The sequence below is a fragment of the Pseudopodoces humilis genome, chromosome 5 (genome assembly GCF_049639895.1).
Source record: "Pseudopodoces humilis isolate 2021_Gansu_Grassland_sample_001 chromosome 5, ASM4963989v1, whole genome shotgun sequence".
NCBI classification, from domain to species: Eukaryota; Metazoa; Chordata; class Aves; order Passeriformes; family Paridae; genus Pseudopodoces; species Pseudopodoces humilis.
In genome coordinates this window covers 15,154,300-15,174,980 of record NC_142204.1, presented here as the reverse complement: position 1 = coordinate 15,174,980, position 20,681 = coordinate 15,154,300, and the positions used below count along the sequence as shown (strand labels likewise).

The window sequence follows — 20,681 nt, the reverse complement described above, 5'->3', positions numbered from 1 at the left end:
GGAAGAGATCTGACATTTCTCTACAACCCTGTTTGCTTATTGCACATTAGCACTCTTGAGCCTTTTTTCTTCCCCCCGGCATATGAATGTCAGTGCTTGTGTTGGTTGGATCTTTGTTTTTCATAGGGTTGCACTGTGTCTAATTCTCTTTCTTTGATGTCTGAAACAGTGATGCTATGTGGGGACTGGGACAAGGAAATGAGCCTATTGTGAAAAAGTGGTAAAACATGGAAAAATAAAGCTTTAGCCTTTCATTGTGATCAGCGAAATGATTTTGAAATCATCTTGTTTGTCTGGACTAAACTTACATAAAACAGGCATGGGTACATTTACACCATGTGATTAAGAGAGAACTGCAATGCATTCCTTGCTGCTTTTGACACACGTGTGCTGAGAAGGGAAGTGGATACATCCCTGCAGTGTGTGTTGGCAGTTCTCAATGCAAGCTACATGGAAAATTCCCGAGGAGTTGCTAGTGGACCACACAGCCACTTTGAAGCAGTAAAGTCTCTATTTGCAGTTTCCTAGTCCATTCCAGGGCAATGATAGTAAACTCTAACCTGATTTTCATGCCACATTATTAAATGCTTTCAATAGTCTATTTTTCTGGGGTGTTTTTTTCCCCCCCTTTTCCTTTTTTTCTTCTACTGTTAATAGGGAATTTGGAGATAGAATGAGCAGATAAATGTTTTATATAAATGTGTTGGTTAACCTAGTGAAGTAAAATTCTGTTTCTTATGCCAACCTGAGGAAGCTGGACAAGCATCTTTCTAGTGTGAACCTATGCATTGCTCTGAGCCCCTGAGAAATTCATCAGCTTTCTATGGAGCTTGTGCACTGCGATACTTTGGAACAAGTTTTTTGTTAGGAAATGTGCTCTATCCCCTTAATATGCTTGCCATGTGTTTAGAAGAAAAACTGTAAATCTCTAAATTCATTGTTGGAAACATACTGACTGTATGCCAAGAGGATGGGAATAAAGTAGATACTTCCTTTTCAAAACTGTACCAGACACAAAATAATTGAATGGAACTTATGGTTTTCAGGTGTCTGAAAAATTGGAACTGAGATCAGAAGATTTTTCTGTTCACGTGGGGTATCTACAAAGGGGGTAAACAGCCTGGTACAGAAGAGTCTTGTAGGTGAAAAGCTGGATGAAGAGATCTAAGGAAAGACAATGCAGGAGAAAACTATCAAAACAAAGAATATGTGGAGAATATTGACTTGTTCTGCAAGAGTGTGACGTTTTAAATTTGAACATTAATTTGTGACTGAAAAAGGCCTCTGTGCTAGAATATCTGCTGCAGTGACCAGTCATTCTGAAGTGATATGAGGAAGATCCAAGTTCTAAAGCAGTGTCATGGAGTTACTTTACCTTTAAGAAAGTTTAAGTTGCTGGGAACTGCCTGGAGTCTTTTCTCCTGACCAATTATCGGTCATTGCTGAGAATTGACAGCAGTTTAGGCCATTGAAAAGTGGGATCAACTTGTGAACCCTACCTTAAAGTGTAAAACCAGAGCTCTCTTGGTTCTCTTTGTTTCCTGGCTGGGAAGGGTGGCAGAGCTCCAGGCCTCCCGCTCCCTGCCCAGGCCATGCGGCCGGGCGGGGACTGGGCTGGGCCCAGCGTCTCCCGGCCGGGAGATGCGGGCCCTGTGGAGGGGGTTTTCTCCGGGCTCTGGCCGGGCCGAGCCGATCTCTGGCTCGGCTGCAGGTTTTTTGCTGTAACTAAATTCACTAGAAACTGCTGAGTGAAGAAGGAGAGAAGCTCTAGACCTGCAGCGGGCTGGGCGCGGCGCCTACACTCTCCAGAGCAGCCATGAGGAACTTTCCATCACAGACGGCTCCAGCTCCTGCACCGGCCGGGGCCACAGAACTACCTACAACAGCCTGGGCAAGATTTTAACTCTTTCATTACCCAGATGAGACTTGCGGATTAATCTTTTTATCCAGAGAGAGAAAAAGAGAGTGATCAACATGAAAAGAGACTTTATAAACTACCAGTGACAGGAAAGAAAAGAACCTTCAGAAAAGGTAGAGAATTAAGAAGATGCTTTAATTAAGCTGAAATATCTTTCTGTTAAAACTATGGAAATGGACAATAAGGTCTTGAAAACACTCCTTTAATTCATGACAGTATATAGGGAGGAATAGAGTGTTCAAAGTGTAAATTTTGAGTAAAAAGTAGAGTAATTATGGTACAGTGAAGTGCTGGAAGATTTGAAGCCTTGAGAGGCAATGAGAAAACTGTTTTCTGGTGAAGCTCACAGAAACAGATGAACAAGACTTTTTGCCTTTGAATAACTTATCCTTAAAAATCACATCCCTAGACTCATGGCCCATACACACTTCAGAGTGATGTGAAAATGGGAGGAGTGGGCTCTAATAATAGCAGCTCTGGGCAGCTAACATTAGGGCAATGGAAAACTATAACAAAAATAGTTTTTCTTGTGAGAAACTCCATAAATTAACAGGAAGAAACTTCTGTTTCTCTACAAAGACTGGTGAAAAGACTGTAGCAAGAATTGGGACTGTTTTAACCATAAAAGTTCCAAAGGTTTTGTCTCTTTTGTCATGTGAACAAGGGAATAGTGGGTAGACAGGGGATGAAAAGGTTTTTCTGGAAGTTTATTCTGGTGTTCTTATTATTGTAGTTTGTCAATAAACTTTCTTTTTTTTCCTTTTAAGTTTTATGCCTGTTTTGCTCTTGTTCTAATCCATATCTCACAGCAAGAAATAAGTAATTTTCTTAGTTATTGGTTTAAAACCACAACAAGCAGCCAGTGGGCTTGGTGATACTTGTTGATACAAATGCGTGGTTGAGTTTTTGACTGGATGGAAACTACTTTATGGTGTGCTGAACATAAGGACTGATGATCAGCATTAATTTAGATTTAAACTGTAACATTCAGTATCTTTCTGTGAATGGAATCTAACCTGAATCAGCTGCACAAAGTCCAGTTTTAATTACTGTATTTTCTGAAGATAAATACATAGTTTGATGTTGTCTTATGTAACTCTGTCTTGAATTGATAAAGGAGAAAAGACGTCCTTTTAAAGAAAGCTGAATCCGGGTGTGTATTTAAATTGATGTACTACAAATTACATTGTAAGATTGGGGAATTTCCAATTCCCCAAACAGCTTGTGGGGTTTTTGTTTTTGTCTTCTTGGAGTTTTTTTTTGGGGGGAGGGGTGTAGGTGGAGTATTTTTTTGGTTTATGGGGAGGGGGTTATTTTTTGGTTATTTTTGTGATTTTTTTTTAGTATCTTTAGTTTCAGTTAGTTTCATAGCCAGTGCTATGTAATATAAGCAAACTGATAAATAAACTTCTGTAATTGAAGTGTAAGAAAATAGCTTAATACTTCACATTCAGCGATATGTCAAACTCATTAAAGGCTCTTTAGAGATCGTTGACCTCTAAATCTTTATCTAGGAAAGACTTCTAGTAAAAGATTATTTTTCTGTCAAGTATTTAGTACTTTTTGCTAATTATCAAAGAAGAACCTCTTTGGCACTTTCACATTATGTTAGTGGAGGTTGTAAAGAAAAGCAAAACATCATTATTACTTTCAAGCCAGAAAAGCAACACCTGTTAAGTGTTACTTATACTCCAGAAAGCCTGGCAGGTATGAGGCAAATTTCAAGTCTTTGCCAGTTCCTGAAATATTTAGAGAAACAGACAGTTCTTCCTTTTTTTAAAGGAAAACAGGTGCATTCGTAGTCCAGGGGGTAGACTACTATATTTCTGTAGGAAGTGCTATTAAATCTGAACACTAAAAAAATGTATTAGTATGTCTTAAGACTTGGAAAAGGTTGCGCTGTAATTCATGCTCACTTTATCTATTTATTCACTAATGTCAGGAGCAGGGACCAGAACTTAAGATAATCTTGTCAGTGTCTGAGGGTTTTAACCAGACCCTTATGCTCGGGTCATGTTACATTCTGTTCAGGGCCCATAATTCCTGGATACTTTTCTGTAGAGTAAGAGGTCCGAAGTGGGGAAGATAAAGGGTATCTTTACATAAAAAGTGGGCTGGAGTTGAACATTCCCCTGAGATGTGTGGGCTTGAACTCTCATAACTTGAATAAGTACTGCTGCCATCTCAGCTGGGAAAACAAAATAACTTCTCCCTTCATAACAACGTCTTAGTGCCCAGCACTTTGACAGTATACCTTAGACACTAGGGAACATGGCACAAGCTGAGTGGGAGCACAGAGTGAGCACAATAGGGGGTGCTTCTGGAATTATCAGATGAAGTGGTGAGGTGCTAGCTGCGTGTAGGTACTTCTGAGGTTAGCTTTCTTCTGAATTTAAGTAGGCTTTAGGGGACAGCATCTTTAACTGGATATTGTCCTAGTAGCCACATATAGATGAATAATTTCTTCTTTGTTCTTGCAATTTCTTTTTTTTCCCTCCTGTTCAGATGGATTTCATATGCTTTAATCTGTAGCCATTGGCATTTGTCCTGTCATTGGGCATTACTGAGCAATGTCTGTTACCTTTCCCCTTCCAGCTGGGCAGTTTTCACTCGTTGATATTTACACAGTGGTAAGGCTGGAAATCTCCTCCCAAAGACTTAATTTTGTGTTTCTTCACAATAAGTGAACCCTAATATCTCCTGTAATTTTTACAGGAGTAGTAAATCAGTCTTCATCTCCAGGGGCCCTTTTGCAACAGGCCCTCTGCTTCATGCTTCATATTTTTCCTGTGCATTTCTCTGAACTTTCTTGTTGGAATCATGTGAATTTTGTCCACTATGAAGGAGATGGTATTTTAAGAGATACATATATTCACACTACACATACACTGATATATGGATAAAATCTTCTTTTTTCCCATATAAAAGCACTGGAGGTGAGTAGCACAGACTGTGAATTCAAGGTTACCTCTAAAAGTATATGTCTATAAATTTAGATTAAAACATGTGGATTTGTGCTTTTGCAAATACTTTAGAATACTCTAAATAGCATACGATAGAGCAAAAATGGTTTTGGTAACCTCGATCTGAACTCATAAGAATTTTAGATTAAAATCTGTATGTCAAATTATAGCCAGAATAAAAATAATGGATGCAGATACATCAGCACTGAATTCTAACTCCACCCCCAAACTCTTTTTAGCTTTGTTCTTCACTATTTGAAGTTTCCACATGGTCTGGAAATTACTGTGCTTCATTAATTCCATCTGAAGAGGATTGAACAGTTAGATTTCTGTAGCTAGAATAATGTGTAAAAGTAACTTATTGATATGTTATGGACTGCATAGGTGCAGTTTTGACCAGTGTGCCCCTCTGGACCTCTATAAGCAGCTGAGAATCCAATAAAGATCTCTAAATTATAGGCATTATCTAGTTGATTGAAGGAGCTTTTTCTACTTACTGCTCTGCCAGCCAGCCAATGTAACATCTGATATTTAGACTCATTATCTGTGTATCTGAAACAGTTTGCTTGTATCATAGCTTAAATAGAAGTTAATGTAATCAGATACTCCATCTGCTTTTGAAACGAGCATGGTGAGCTCGAGATGAGCCAGTTTGCTCTCAGATTTCTTCAGAAATGAAGCATCTGTCTCTCCTTGCTATTTACTGCAAATCTATTTGCCTTATACAAGTAAGGTACTTCAAAGCTGTAGGAACCATCGTATAATTTTTTGTGTTGTGATTAGAAGGTGCAGAAATTATTCAGCTTAATAAATAGCTTGCTAAAAACTTCCTAGCAATGTCTGAAAAAATATTGCAGGCTGGAGGAAGAATTACTCAGTTGAGAAGATAAATTGAAAAATGTCCTTGATTTTTATTTTTAATTTTTTAATTTTTCTTAAAGGAGAACTATTTAATGAGTTGAATTTTGAAGGCAAAAGAAGCTTATTTCAGGTACAGCTGTAGAATCTCTGAATGCTGCTGTGAGTGTTAAGTTACTTAGTGGATGGCTGCAGGAGGTCTTTAAAACCAATCTGGGTAAGAAATTTCTTAACCCAGTTAGGTGGTAAAGTGTTTTTGGTGTAAGGAGCCAATTTAAAGGTGTGTAAAGCAGACTGAAGCCAAGTTTGCTTTTGCTGCAGTCTATAAAAGAAGCAAACCCACAAGAAATCCCAAGAATAAGGGATTTGCAGCAATGGAGTTTTAAGGTTATGCTAATACTGGTTGCTGGTGCTAGAATGTGGGAAACAGAAAAACGTACCTCTAATCTTGTTAGCAAAAAGTCCTATTTTCAGATAATTCCTGGCATCATTTTTCAACTGAAGTGGCACAGTTTAAAAACAATCATTAGTGTCCTAATCAATCCCCTCAGGCTGGGAAGTCATTGTGGGTTTGTTGTTGTTCGCCTCCAAATCTTTTTTTATCACTTGAGAAACTTGAGAGCAAGATAGATCTGATGGTGTCTACTGACAGTGTTACTCAGGATTTCGTAAGCTTTGCAGACTGTGTATTGCATAAAATAACAGTGCTGATAGTACTTGTCAAGCTTCACAATCTTTTTAAACAGCTTATCTTTATTAGGCAACATGATCTTTCTAAACAACTCATCTTTATTAGACAACCAGAATAACCAGCTTGTACTCTCTCTATAGGAGTCTGCAGTCCATGCACTTTGTAGATGAGGAACATTTAACGCTTCTAGCTGTTGAGAGGGAGATGGAGCTGGTGAAGACATACCAAAAAATTCCCAAATGGATTAAAAAATGCTTAGAGTGCAGATGGCCTAAAAGAGGTGGTTGAACTAGTATTAGAAACACTTGTTACATAAAAATGATATAATAAATGGTTTTTTTGTGAGACTTAAGTGTAGGTAATTATGGAATTTAGAAGCTGCTGAGAGTATGCAAGAACTATTAGTGACATTTTTGTTTTTATCAGTCTCTAAAAAACACAGGTATTTTCCCACTTCAGAGAGGTTCTCGTGTGTCTCTCAGACTAGAAGGTGGGAATTTAGCTGAAGGTTTGTCCTTTTGATCCTCTCCTGCTTTATGGAAAAATGTTAGATATGGTTTAGAAATGTCACTTCCAAACTGTTTGGATTATTTGTTTTCTAATTCCTGTTATACTTCAGTGCATTACTGGAAAGAGTGTTTTGTAGGCAGATAATATATTGGTAGTGGCATAATGTCATACACCTGCTGGGTACTTGCCTCAGCTACTCCTGTAGCTGGAGCTACAGATAACTGGTCTCAAGGAGCTGATTAAATACCCAGTCAGAGAAAGACTGGGATGCCTAAAAGAGGCCAGACTAGACCCATCTTAATGTTGTGCCAAGAAAACCTTGGTTCGCATATGACATCTAGTGCCAATGTGTGTGTCTCTTGGACTTGATAGTGCCTCTCTTGACGTTGGGCAAGGTGTATGGCTAAAGTTGAGGAGGTTTTTCAGGTGTAGGCAGGGATGTTCCCTGCAGTCTGATTGGTAAGCTCTTGGTAATTTATCTGTTAAGCCACAGTAGTTCTGGGTCTTAGTGAATAATGAAGTCCCAACAGTAGGCCTTGCCAGGTCTAGTGACTTCCACTGCTGAGAGGAGCAGTCCTACCCCCCAAATTCCTCTCTCTGGGTCATACAGTCCTCTTCCCTCTCATGTATTGCCTATGACAGTTGCCCAACCATGCTGTAATCTGACTTGATAAACAGGCAAAAAAGACTGGCTAGGTTAGTTTCTTTCAGATTAGCAAATAAAAACAGGTTGCCTTGTATCCAGGCAAGTAACAGGGCCCTTGCAAGGAATGGGAGAGGGAGTGCTTGTTTGGAAGGGAATTGGTAACCTGCCTCTTCCAGAAGCTGCAAGCCATTGAATCAATGCAAGCTATGTCATGTAATTGCTTCCTAAGACTTGTCATTTTTGATTGAACCTCAGTTTCTCTTCATTGGCTGTGTTTTTATAATTCTGTTAATTTCTGTCTTTTTCCTTCCCTTCCAATGCCCTCTCTCTTTGAAACAAGTAACTAATAAATATGTTCTCTGTATAAAAGGCCCTTGCTCTACTTTATAGGAAACTGCACTGGAAATGGAACTGAAATTCCTGTTGGGTAAGTCAAAAGACTTGGTTGGGATGCAAGTAGACCTTAAAACTATATAATATGTAGTACTGCATTGAGATGGCTAGTGAGAATTGACAGGAGCCTATGCACAAGTTGGAGCTGAAAAAGATTAGGACAAAAAGCTAAGAATCTAGAATTTGAGGCAGGCAGATGAGCGTAGACTGTATATCATAGAATTGTGAAGGTCAGAAAAGACCTTGTAAGATCATTTGAGTCTAACCATTAAGCTGCCACTGTCATGTTCACCACTAATCCATGTCCCCAGGCACCACATCCCCGTGGTTTTTGAACACTAAGAGATGGTGATTCCATCATCCTAATTATATATGTGTGTATATATAAAAAATTTTTATATATATATATATATATATACACATATGTAATTAGGGACATGTAATAAGCAGCTGTAATTTGCTGTGTTAAAGTTGTCGTAGTTGCTTCATTCCTGAATGAGTGAACGTTTAATTAACTTGTATACTGATTTCCCTTTTCCACCCTCTTGTTATCTGTAGAGCTTTGGATATTTCTTCCTTGTTTCTACTGGGGAAATAATGGTAGCAATTTTCGGTAGTAGTTTGTTCTTCAGTAGGATACAACCACACAGAGGTGCTCAGTTAAGATGTCTGTTTCAAGATGGGTGTGGAGGCTGCTTTAAATGGTTGAAGATTTTGTAGGTTTTTTTTTGTTGTTGTTCTTGATTATTGGTTTTTTTTTTTTTCAGAATTGAGACAAGAGTGTTAGTTATACCTTTAAACCCTCTGATTTGAAGGTATTATTTTAAAGTACTTAGTTTTTGCTTATTGTAAATTCAGTTTTTTTTTTTGTTTTTTGGTTTTCTTTTCTTTTTTTTTTTTTTTTAATAAGGACAAGTAGAATAACTCTGTCTGGGAATTGAAATAAGGCAAATTACCTAAATAAGGTGTAGTTATGTGTCAGGGTAGTTTACTAGGTTCTGTTTGATCTTAAGGGGGAGGAGGTTAACTGTTGACTTGGAGTCTTGAGGAGGAGATAAAAATACATCATTGAAGAACTTTCTTAAGCACCTAGAAAACCTTTGTCACTAGTGTATACAGAAGCAGTTATTCTCTCTTTTTGTTTCTCCCTTTCAATGCCCTCTCTCTCTAAACCAAATAGCTAATATGTGTTTTCTTCTGTGTTTAGGGGCCACAGTACCTAATACTGCCATTACAGACTCTACATTATAACCAGAACTGAAATTTGTGCTGGTTGTGGTCAGATAAATTGGGACTTCAGTGTTCCTAGAATTAATTGAAATCCAATGTTAATCCCTTTTCCTGCATCAGCTGTGGGAAGGACAGGATAGTTCTCATTTATTTCCACAGGCTTCAAGCAGTTGCAACTTCACTAAGACACAGTGCCTGAAGTCAGATTGGATTATTGTTCCTTCTTCTCTTTGGTATGTCAGTCTGGCCATGCTGGGAAAATGTATGGAGAAAGTGGAGTCTGAACTGCTTCAGAGAATCTTTCTGAATTCCTGATCAGTGTGCTTTGCTGCACATGTGTAGGGTTACACAGATTACTGGTTTTAAAGTGCTAAAAAGAATTTCTTCATGCCAGAACGTACATTTTTTCTTTCTTCCCTACAAACCTTGTGTCATGATTCACTTGCTGGTATCATGTTGTTTCTCTCAATAGTTTCACACTAAAGTAAAGCCTTCAGCTATCACAGATGCATTTAAAATGCCTTTTTTTGTCTCTGCTCTCACTGACAAGTTGTTTAGTCTTGAGGTCTGCTGTAGTTTTCTTAAATTTATTTCTTTGATTATCTTGAGGCAGTTTATTTTGCCAAAATCTATGCTAGAAGATTTAGGTTCTTCAGACCTTCATTTCTGTAAAACAGTTTTTTTAAAAGGACCCAAACAGAATTAATTGTATAGACTGTTTTAAAGCAGCTTGATGCAATCAGTCTGGTTGGGAAGAATGAGTAGAAATCTCATTTGGCATGGGAACGATGAAGAATTTGCTATATGTTTAATAGATGATACTAAACAGAAGGAGTACATCAAAAGTACTTCAGTAATGTTAATTTGGCTCTATCAGGAAATTGTCATTAGGAAAAATAACTTCTCATAAAGCTGCTACACATAATACATGATGGTGGTTGCCATTATGAATTAACCTGGACTGTGTGTCGCTTCCTGGAAGTCGTACATTGTAGTGAAAAGGTTGTTCGACCTCCATGTACATTTTTGCACAAAAGGCTGTTAGGATTTTCTGAGCATGTAATTATTTGACTCCAGTTTGAACAGTCATTTGACTTCATTTTGTTTAAATTCCTAATAGTTACATGAAATGCTTGTGTAGAAAATCAGCTTTCCACACAATCTTTTCACCAATGATTAGAAATAAGAACATGTTGATTATGCCAATTATTCAGTTGTCAAAGTATTTTCTAAATGTAATGACTCTCTCTTACCTTTATTCTAGCAATTTCAATAAATTGAACTCACTGTACTTAGAAAACAGATCTTGGGGAAAAAAACATGTCGCGTTTCAAAACCATACCAGTTTGTTTTCAGACTGGACTGGAATTGTAGAATGGAAAAGTTAGTTTACAAATAATGTACATCACTGGTTTTTTTCTCTGAGATTTGAGGTAACATGATTATGTGGCTACTTTCACAATGCAGGGTGGAAGGTTTGTTGTGTTTGTAACTGAATCTATTTCATTATGTAACTTGATAGCTTTGTTCCATTGACTGTAATTTTCCTATTAGGTTTCTACGTTTCACAATCCATTCTTTAGAGTTAAGCTTTCGTTGACAAGATGTCATATACTGATTTTATTTATTATAACCTCTGTGCTTTGAGGGAATGAAAAGCGCTGTTACTTGAGAAAGAAAACCAGTATACACAATTTCTTTCTCAATAGAAAAATGTGCAAGAGTATTGCCATTAAAAGTGTTTTCTGAAAGGACAGCACTATCATCACTATCAAACTTTATTTCAGAAGATGCAGGAAGCCTGAGCCTTTGGGAGGTCCATTGGAATTCAAAATAGATCGTATACCTGTTTGCATGTTTGTGTTACTGCAATACCTCATTTCAGAGAAATATTACATCATTTAAAAGCAGTAGGGTTGAATTACATTAGGGAAGTCTAAACCTATGTAACGAACATTAACATTTATAATGTGCAATTTGATGGTTAATCGAAAGTAGACCAAGGCCTCTTAGGACTTTGGAAGTATCAGAGCAGATGTGTCTGAGCAATCAAAGGTCAGAGTTTTACATATATTATGGCATGCAGCATTACTGTTCTTGGGATTATTATCTATGTTAAAGGATGATGCAATATTTAATAAGTTAGTATATTTTTAGATATTTTGAGAGTTGGCCTTACGTGTCATTTTTGTGTTCTTAAGAACTTGGTGGAATGTGTGTGAGTGAATGTGTACAAAAATTAGGTAAGACGTTGGGCCAACATGCATATATTCTATACCTATTTTAAAAACATGTTTGTTTTTTTTTTGTTTGTTTGGGTTTTGGATTGTTTGTTTGGGTTTTTTGTTTGCTGTTTTTTTGGTTTTTTTCCTGGAGAAAACTGGTAACTTTGAGAGAGGGGAAAAATTGCTACAGATAGAAAAACAGCTATTTTAAAAATAATTTTAAGGTACAATTATGCATATTCTTTGGGTTGTGTTCATATCAATTGCTCCCTTTTAAAAGGTATTTTGTTTTGCAAAGTGAATATGGCAAAAGCAAAACCACGAATATTTTTATGCTGAGGTTTTTTGGGGTTTTTTTGTAGTTTCAGGCAGTAATTCAGTGTCTAGTGTATAGAAATTTGTTACTTTTCAAAAATTATTTAATTTCTGAAGTAAGTCCTTGTAAGTTTGTTGCGATTCCAAAACTGTTACCATGATTATGGTAAAATGAAGAAATAGTGAAGGGAAACAGAAGCTTTCTGGTGTTGCTTGTGGTTTCTTTTGGTCTGTTTTGTTTTCTTTGGTGTAACTGCATGCATTTTGAAGAGTGGGGCTGGAGGGAAAATCAGTCTAGCGTAAGGTCCAGGTTTTAAAAGCTCACAACATTTACTTTAAGTTTTAAACTCTTCTTCAAATAAATTTCATGTTTTAATCTATTATTGTGCTGTGGGATGGTATGGAGCTGGTCAACAGTATTGTCATGCTGACTTCATCTTTCTATTCCCAATTAAGTATTTTAATATTGTTCTGTAACAAGTGGCAGATGTGGCTATTTGGCAGTGAAATCTTTAGTACTTCCATTGTCTTAACCTGTAAATATTGCCTACTTGGCATCCTTTTCTCACTTGGAAAGCATAGGCTTAAATTAAATGACTAACCAGAATTAAAATCTCCCAGACAGACTTCCTACCCTGTACTTTTATTTGCATTCTTGGGATGGAGTAGGAGAAGTTAATCTTTGCATAACTTGCAAGCTCACTAACTAATTTTGGCAATAATTACAATAGATTTTTTTTGGTTTGTTATGCTCAAAGAGATTAGGACTGAAAGTAGCAACTGCAAACCTTGTTACAAGTAAAATGAAAAGTTTGCTAGAATGCTTGCCTACTTCTTAGAGTTATTTGCTCAGTGTATTAATAGAAATAGCTCTCATCCTTGGTGATTTGAAATTCAATATTAAGGCTTGATAGTAAAAGGTATATTATCAGCATAAGATTGCTAAACAATAAGATTGCTTCTTACTTTTTAGCAAAAATTTTTAGAAAAACAAAATAGAGATGAAGTAACAGAATATTTTCTTTCATCTGTCTTCTTGAAAATTATGTTGTTATATATTTGTTAAATTACTGCGTATAAGTGTAACGTGTACCATTTGATTTTTTAATTATGGAATCTTACCATTAAGGTTTCTAAAACTCATCTGAAAAAGTGAGTTGAGTGGCAGTTTTTTTCTTTTTGATCAGGTTATTGAACTGACTTGTCATATGTCTGCCTGATGGTTTAGATCTGGTGAGAGAAACAATAGAAGCCCATGGCCAGGCAGTTGGAGGAAGGAGGGTGGGACCTTTTTTTCAGCAGCACCAGCTATGTTCAGTTTAATGCTATGAGAAACTGTACCTTGTGGCAATGACTTCAGTTTTGGGACAACTAAGGCTGTCCTGTTACTAATGAATCTTTGCTACCTCCTGCATTGAGTTGTTTCTGTCCCCATCACTGTTAAGAGACAGCAGAGACTCACTATCTATGTGTCTTGGCTGTTCTGTGGATGACTGGAAACTGAAAAAGGATTTTTTTGGCTATCTGCTCTGTCAGATAATAGGAAACATGCCTACATCCCTAGGAATTGTCTATAGCCCTTTATTCTTGGTAACAGGGAACATGCTTTAATACTCCTAGTATTTTTCCACTCTTCCAGAATTTTTGTTAATTTCTTTTTTTTTCCTACTGGATGTCAAGGCCTGTGCTGTTTTCCTCCTTTTACGGATAAAGCCTGCAGTGCTCGCTGAGGCGTATCAGGGAAAGGTTGTGGGTGCTGGTGGACGTGAAGAGCACGTGCCGAGTTCTTGCTCAGAAACAGGATGGTAGAGAAAGAAGAAGGTTGTCCACAGTGGTTATTCAGGGAGAATATAAGAGAATATTGCAAAATGTAATTTTTAGTAATTTTATAGGTTGGAAAAGATGCAAGATTTTGTGCTTAACTAAATGTACTAGCAAGAGCCCCTAACCTGCATTTTTGCTGCACAGTACCACAAAAAAAAGTCAGACTGCTCAGGTCAGACATTGGGAAACCAAGTGCTCTTGGGACCTGAACTTCATCTGTCCCAATAATAAATAAGAAACTTTAAAAACCTGGCTTAGTTTTGAGCTGTAAATCAACATCTAATTGTAAATAATATCTATCCAACAATATCTGTTGAAGAAGTAGTAGAAATGCCTGTGATGGCCTGTCCTGTTTCCTCATCTGCTAGGTGAAGCTTAATAGGCACAAAGTATCGTGCTGATGTGGAAAGGAGTGGAAGCTTTCATGGGAGATTTCCTAACTTCCTTCTAGCGCATCTAGAATGATGAGCCTGTAAGACAGTTTTGCACATGCTGCTGAAAGAGGTTGAGAAGGACCTTACGGAATTGAAGCAGTAGAGGGAAGGAACAGAGAGGGAATCCAAGATGATGATATAGTATATACTGCCCAGCTTCTTGACAAAATAGCTCTTTTAATTGTTGATGGTGATCTGTTTTCTGTCATCCTTTTATTAGATCATTGAGAATTGCTTACATCTCTTAATTTTCAAGATTTTGTTCTTAGTATGCCCTTATACAGGAAATATCAGAATTTTCCTAGTAGGAATATCTTCCTGGTTTAATCTAGGACTTTAAACTGGGAAAATGGGCATCCACACTTCATTCATTTCTTGACTTTTGTAGTGATCTTTTATGTAAGCATTTCCTTTTACATTGGGAATTTTATATAACTGTAGAGTATGTTATATGTACTACTTGTTTTAATAAAGTGTTTTTTAAGTAGTCATGTACCCTGACAAACACTGAAAACAAGGCCTTTGAACAAGAGTGCTTTGGATTTTTTTCTTAAACCAGGATTCTTCCAGTCATACCAGCAAAGGCAGTTAAGCGATCTCTAAAATGTTGTGGTTGTGGTTGATAACTTCAGAAGCAGGGAAGAGAAAAGCCAGGTTGGATTGAGAGCAAGCAGGTATTAGATGCAGAAGGTACAGCAGCCTGTGTGGTGGCTGACATGGATCTAGTATTTATTCACACTGTGCTGCTGTGGGAGAGATGTGCCAGGTGCCTTGGGTGGCTTACAATGTACAGCCATGCTGTCAACAGGAATAATACTTACAGTAACTGTCCTGGACTTCTGCACACTCCTTGTACAAGACATTCCACCATAATTGTGAAATAGTTGTTTAATATGTCATTCTGAATTATTGGTACTCATCTCTTAAAATCTAAAATAATACTGGAGAACAGCCTCTGCAGGACTTCCCCCTGCACTGTGAAAGAAGCCTTATTTGCCCTTTATCAAAAAGCAGAGGTCAACTGGTACTTGTCAGATGTTGGAGTCCTCTTCTGATTGTTTTGGATTTACACTTGCTGCTTTTACATAGCTACAAATGTAATGATCAAATAGAAAGCTGAGACTAAATAAAAAACATGCACATGCACCTTCTAGTGAGACTTAAGTTGGGAGAATGGGTTCCTCAAACTTACAGTAGCAAGGGATTTCTTCAGATGCCAGGGATGGGCATGTTCTTTTGTGTGAAAAAACTTCCCAAATCTTCTGCTACCCCCTGTTGACCTTCCCTTGATGCTAGATGCCTTGTGAAGTTTGGAGTGTCTGACCATTCATTCCAAGGCTGATGTAATGGAACCTGTTTTTAGCTAACTTTTTTCTACCTTGCTACTCCTTCTAGAGCATTGCAAGTGAAATTGGGCCTGGTTAGCCTTTCACCCGCATAAATAGAATTAAAGGTGTATTTTTGCATAGTCTTGTACAGCTTTTTTTTTTCTAAATTAATATTATTGTATTTTATTGTTTAATACTGTAAGCTTTCCACTGTTCCTGAGGGTTAGTCTGTGACCTCCCTGTAGGAGAGGAGCAATTCAGAAACTAGGTAATATATACTCAACACATTTCAACCCAAATGGATTGGGTTGATTGCAAGGTGAAGGGTAGTAATATTTCATACAGGAAAACGTCAGTGGATTGGGAGTGTTGCAGTGTTTGAGTATGTTAATGTTTTCCAGGCTCTCTGCTACCTCTTGGTGACCTTGTTTTGATGCTTGAGGTCTGAAGTTGCATTTACCACAGTAATTGATTGCTTGCTAGTAGCCAGAGTGATTAATGTCAGATTCATCTGTGTATGTTGGAGAAAGGGATGCAGGGAAGCGACTTGTAATGGTGCTGTGTGTGATTGATGTGCTCTGTGGCATCCTTGGCAATGCTTGCTCTTGCAGGTGCTGGCACCTCCTTTGCCCTTTGCTTCAGTCAGGCATCTGCTGCTGGATTCGCTTCCGTGATCTCCAGTTAGTGTTTTGTGTTTCCAGCACTGAGTTTTCAGGATAAATAGTAGACTGAAAATGTTTGCTTCCCTTATTGAATGGCTATTCCAAACATTATAATATCATTCCAGTCTGTGTACACAAAATCCCATGTGCCTTCATGAAAGGTTATTGACTTAATCGTTGGTACTAAGCCTGAAAATAAAGCAGAAATTCTGTTATCTGTAACATTCAAAAAGAGACAATGGAATTAAGATTCTTAAACAGAATAGGACAAATAGTTGTCAAAGCTATTTTTACTATATTTTAATGCAAAATTCTTACTGTTAGCAAGATAATCTGATTGGAATGATGATGAATGTATCAGATAAACATCAAGAAAAAGGGAAGGGAATAAATGAAGTGCAAACTTGATCAAGATACAGTTCAACATAAATATCTTTAGCTGTTCAAAAAAAATTTAGCTAAAATAATGAGATTCCTAAAGATGTATAAAACCAGCCTTCAGATTTGGGGCTTTTAGAATGTACATTTAAAAACAATTTTCTTATAATGCATAGGATTATGAGTCATTAATCTATTCTATAAAAAGCGAGAGAACACAAGCAGAAGGAAATGGGACATGCATTTTTAAAGACTGCCTCTGCCTTCCTTTTTGTTTATATGTCAGCTGAATTTTCATGTAATAATGATTCTTGTAGCTGTGGTCTTAAAGCAGATGCTAAATATTGCAAGAATTGCGATGAGCTGAGTTTTGTATTTAAAATAGTATGCATATAAAAAAAGCTAAATAATTTCTGGGTTTCATGTGCTGTGTAGGGAATGAGGAAGTAGAGCTAGCTGAATCTTTAGAGGGAACTCAGAATACACTTCCCGTTGATAGTTATGTGGGAGATGCTCTTCAGATTGGATTTGCTCATTGTGCTTTCAGTGCTAGACTGTTTCTTGTATTGTTTTGGCAGCATGTACTGACACTTGCTGGAGCGTGTCAGCACTTTTGGCACAAGGCTGCTGAGGAAAAGACTTTGTGTAGCTGGATCATTTCAAAGCCTCAGTGTTTAAGCACTCATTACACTTGATATGAAATGGGTTACGTGACTGGGGTAGTGTTCCAGTTATGTTGCTGGAGTGCATTGAGTGTACATACCTAATTTTGGTGTAAATATTCAGAGTTGTACTCTTTTTTTCTGTATTAACTGTAAAGTCAGCAATTTTGTAAGTGTCAGTGAACTTTTCAGAGAATGAAGCGCTCTGCCAGGATTCAGACCAGAAAGCAGGAATTACTTGTGGGTTTTTTTGCTTAAGAACTTTGTGCAAAAGCACATATTCTCCAATTAACCCCTAGTGTTTCAGCTTCTAAGGAAATGTAATTCATTGACTTTAAAATTGTGTTGTTTGGGTATCAACAGAATAGATGCTTTGTCATGACTGTTGTAAAGATTTTGCTTTTTGTCAAAATAGTCAAAATCACATTTTGACTGTTTTATCTGGAAAAAAATATGCACTGAGAAAGCATTACATCTCTCAAGTGCTCTTTAAATACATGCTGCTATTTTAAACCAAAAACAGTTCTACTAAGTTGTGTGGTCACTTGTGTAGCTTGTGAAGTCAGGTCTATTGTAAAGATTTCAAGAATAACTAGGAAGTATTCTTCATTAATTTGTCTTGGGGGGTGGGAGTCAGTTATGTGCTTGTTGCAGGAAGAAAAAGACAAGAAAAATACCCATTATATCTTGTATAAATCAACAGCACATAAACCTCTGCATTATTATTTTTTTTAAACTCATAGCTTCTATGAGAAAAATTGCTTGAATGGTTTTGTCTAAACTGTTTTCTGTAATTAGGATCAAAGTTTTTGGGGATAATGGTGTATATATTGTAGATTTGCTCATTTTTAAGAAATTTGATTCTTGTTTCCTGTTTATGATTTTTTTTTAATGGCATTCTGTGTTCAGTGATAAATTCTTAGTCAAAATTTATGTGGCAACTCAGTAGCTGAGATAATCTGGTATCTCATTATAATTTTGTAGAGTAAGCACGTTTTGATAAAAACCTAAGATTTAATTATTTTTTAGCTTGAAAAATAAACCCTGTGTGCATTCTCATTAACATGTAAAAAATACTATTCCAGCTGCGTTGGGGTAGAGGAGCACCATGCTGTTGACATTGATCTGTACCATTGTCCCAACTGTGCAATTCTCCATGGACCTTCTCTAAGTAAGTATGAGTTACTCAGATTTCATCTTACATGTTTAGACTGTTTTCTCTCCATGTACAACTGCACGGGACTGTTCAGAGGAATATTCAAGATGAGTTGGATTATTTAGAAGGTTCTGGTTCTGTGTGACTAACTCTGAGCTGATTAAAAACCTGCAAAACAGACAAACCTGAAATGCTCCCTGATGTGGAGATGTAGATAGAATAAAATATAAGGCATGGCTGTAGATTGGAGAAATCAAAGTGCACAGAGTTAGAAAACAATCTGGACTTGGCAGAAAGTGAGAAAATGAGAATCAGGGAATCATAATTTAAAAAAAAATAAAAAGGAAAATATGAAGGATGGTTACAAAGTTCCTGTATTTTAATTATTAAAGTTCTGATAAATACCTAGGAAGGCAACTTTGAGAAAGTGTGCAAATTAGGTGTCTTTCCTTTCTTGATGGTTGTAAGTTATGTGCCACAACAGTCAAACACAACTTTTTGACAGTGAAAGCAGAATATGAACATCCTGTGAGTGCTGTTTGTGCTTTTTTTGTTGTTTGTTAATAATTTTGTTTTGTCCTCCCATTTATGTCCTTGAAAGTTACACAGTTCCAAATCTCAGGTTGCTAATTTATAAACAAGATTCCACCAAGGTCAAAACAGGTTGCCAGCAGAGTCTGATAGAGAGCAACAAGAGACATCTCTTTGGCTCTCCTTTGAGTAGATAAATTTGCTGTATAGATCTGCAGTGATAAAATGAAACATAGTTTCTCTTGGTAACTGCTGAAAGGTAACTGCTGAAAACTGCTTTATCCAATTCCCTAGGTTTTCTCCCATGTCTCCCCTTCTCAAATGAAACAGGGCTGTAAAAAATCTAAAAATAAATTTCACTTTTCCAACCATGAATTAAATTTCCTCATTCAGACCTGAAAAGCATTTATAAGCAGAGTGCCTTTACCCTCCAAGCACTGAGCCATGGTAATTTTTGTTTTTTAATGCATGTTTGTTTGCGGGTTTTGTTGTTGTTGATTTTGTTGGTTGTGTTTTTGTTTTGGGTTTTTAATTTTTTTTTTTTTGTTTCCTTGGTTTGTATTTTTTTTTTTTTTGTTAAGTTTGGGAGTTTTTTTGGCTTTTTTCTCTTGAAGACACCATATAATGTTTTACAGTCGATGCTGACTGAAGATAAATAGTATTTTCAAATCTGAATTTACTTTACATTTAGAAATAAGTTTAAAACCACCCTCAGTGGTAATCTTGTGGAGTATGAACAAAGTGAATGAAGAGAACTAGTAAGTTCTAAGTAAACCAAAGTAAATCAATTACTGATTTAATTAATACATGTTTCGTGATATGTAGCTTCTGTAATATGTGAGTTCATGGTCTGTTAGCTAAAATATAAGATAAATGCTGGTTTGTGTGCTTGTAGTTTTTAGTACTCCAGTAGTCATTTTCAGTTCCAAATCTGCATGTTTGTCTTATAAATCAGTATACAAACAACAGCTATTTTTTCCCTTAACTTTCTGTCTCTTTTTTCTGTGGAGTAGAGGGAGTAGGAAGAGGAGCAGATGAAAGATCATATCAGACTTTTCAAAATAATAAACTAGTAAATTTGAAATTTCTTTTCTTTTCTTGATTAGTGAGAACTAGTCTGTTTCACCCTGATGCCTGTAAATAACCTTTCTTGTAATGTAAGTGCTGTCTCACCTGCAGCAATTAGACAGTGAGATAAGAGGGATTCTTGTTTTGGAAGTCTTTTCAAAAAGACAAGCATCTGTGGCAAAAATTATCCTTGTTATTTCATATTGCCTCAAGTGTGTAGATCATCTAGATTTAGTAGAAGCTTCAGACATGTCAGTTACCAACCCAAACAGAGGTGATATAATTAAATATGTCTTCACATTGAGTTTCATTAATTGTTCTCAGCTGTCAGAATAAAATCTATGGTAGTTTGTGGTTTGGGCCCTACTTCCTTCAGTTTTTAAAGAGACTGATAATGTCTCATGACTTCAGGTGTTGCAGAAATGTTCCAGAGTACTTCAGTCTTTTAATTTACAGCTTCATATTCTAAAATTACTTTGTCTAAGAGTTTACAAAGAGACAAAAATTCAGCTGTTGAAGAGGGCAAGTATATCTGTGGTTTCAACAGAATATGTAATTAAATTAAGTAGTAAAAAAAATTTACTTAAAATATACAAGAAACACATACTTTACATTACAAATGGGTGGTTACTTTCAGTATCCTACAAAATTAATTGTGTAAAATTTCCAGTAATGAAAAGAAAGCTACTGCATAGTTAGATGGAAAGATGAAATTAACAAATCTATTTATTCATGTATTTAAAAAAAATCCTCTTCATGATTTGAAAGAACGATTTTACAAGACCTTTAGTAAGCAGCCATGTGTATAAAATGCTAAATAATGAATCCTAAAATCAGAAGTAATTCAAAAAGAGAACAATTAAAAGTAATATACTATAGAGGGTTTTGT

At 36.6% G+C, this 20,681-nt stretch overlaps 1 protein-coding gene across 1 annotated transcript in view; it reads left to right on the top strand.

Moving 5' to 3' along the window:
• KDM7A (lysine demethylase 7A) overlaps window positions 1-20,681 on the top strand; it is a 63,509-nt gene that overhangs the window by 9,147 nt on the left and 33,681 nt on the right. Inside the window, exon 2 of the mRNA XM_014256872.2 lies at window positions 18,123-18,208. Within this exon, the coding sequence (XP_014112347.2) occupies window positions 18,123-18,208 (86 nt within the window). The remainder of the gene's footprint in view (window positions 1-18,122; window positions 18,209-20,681) is intronic.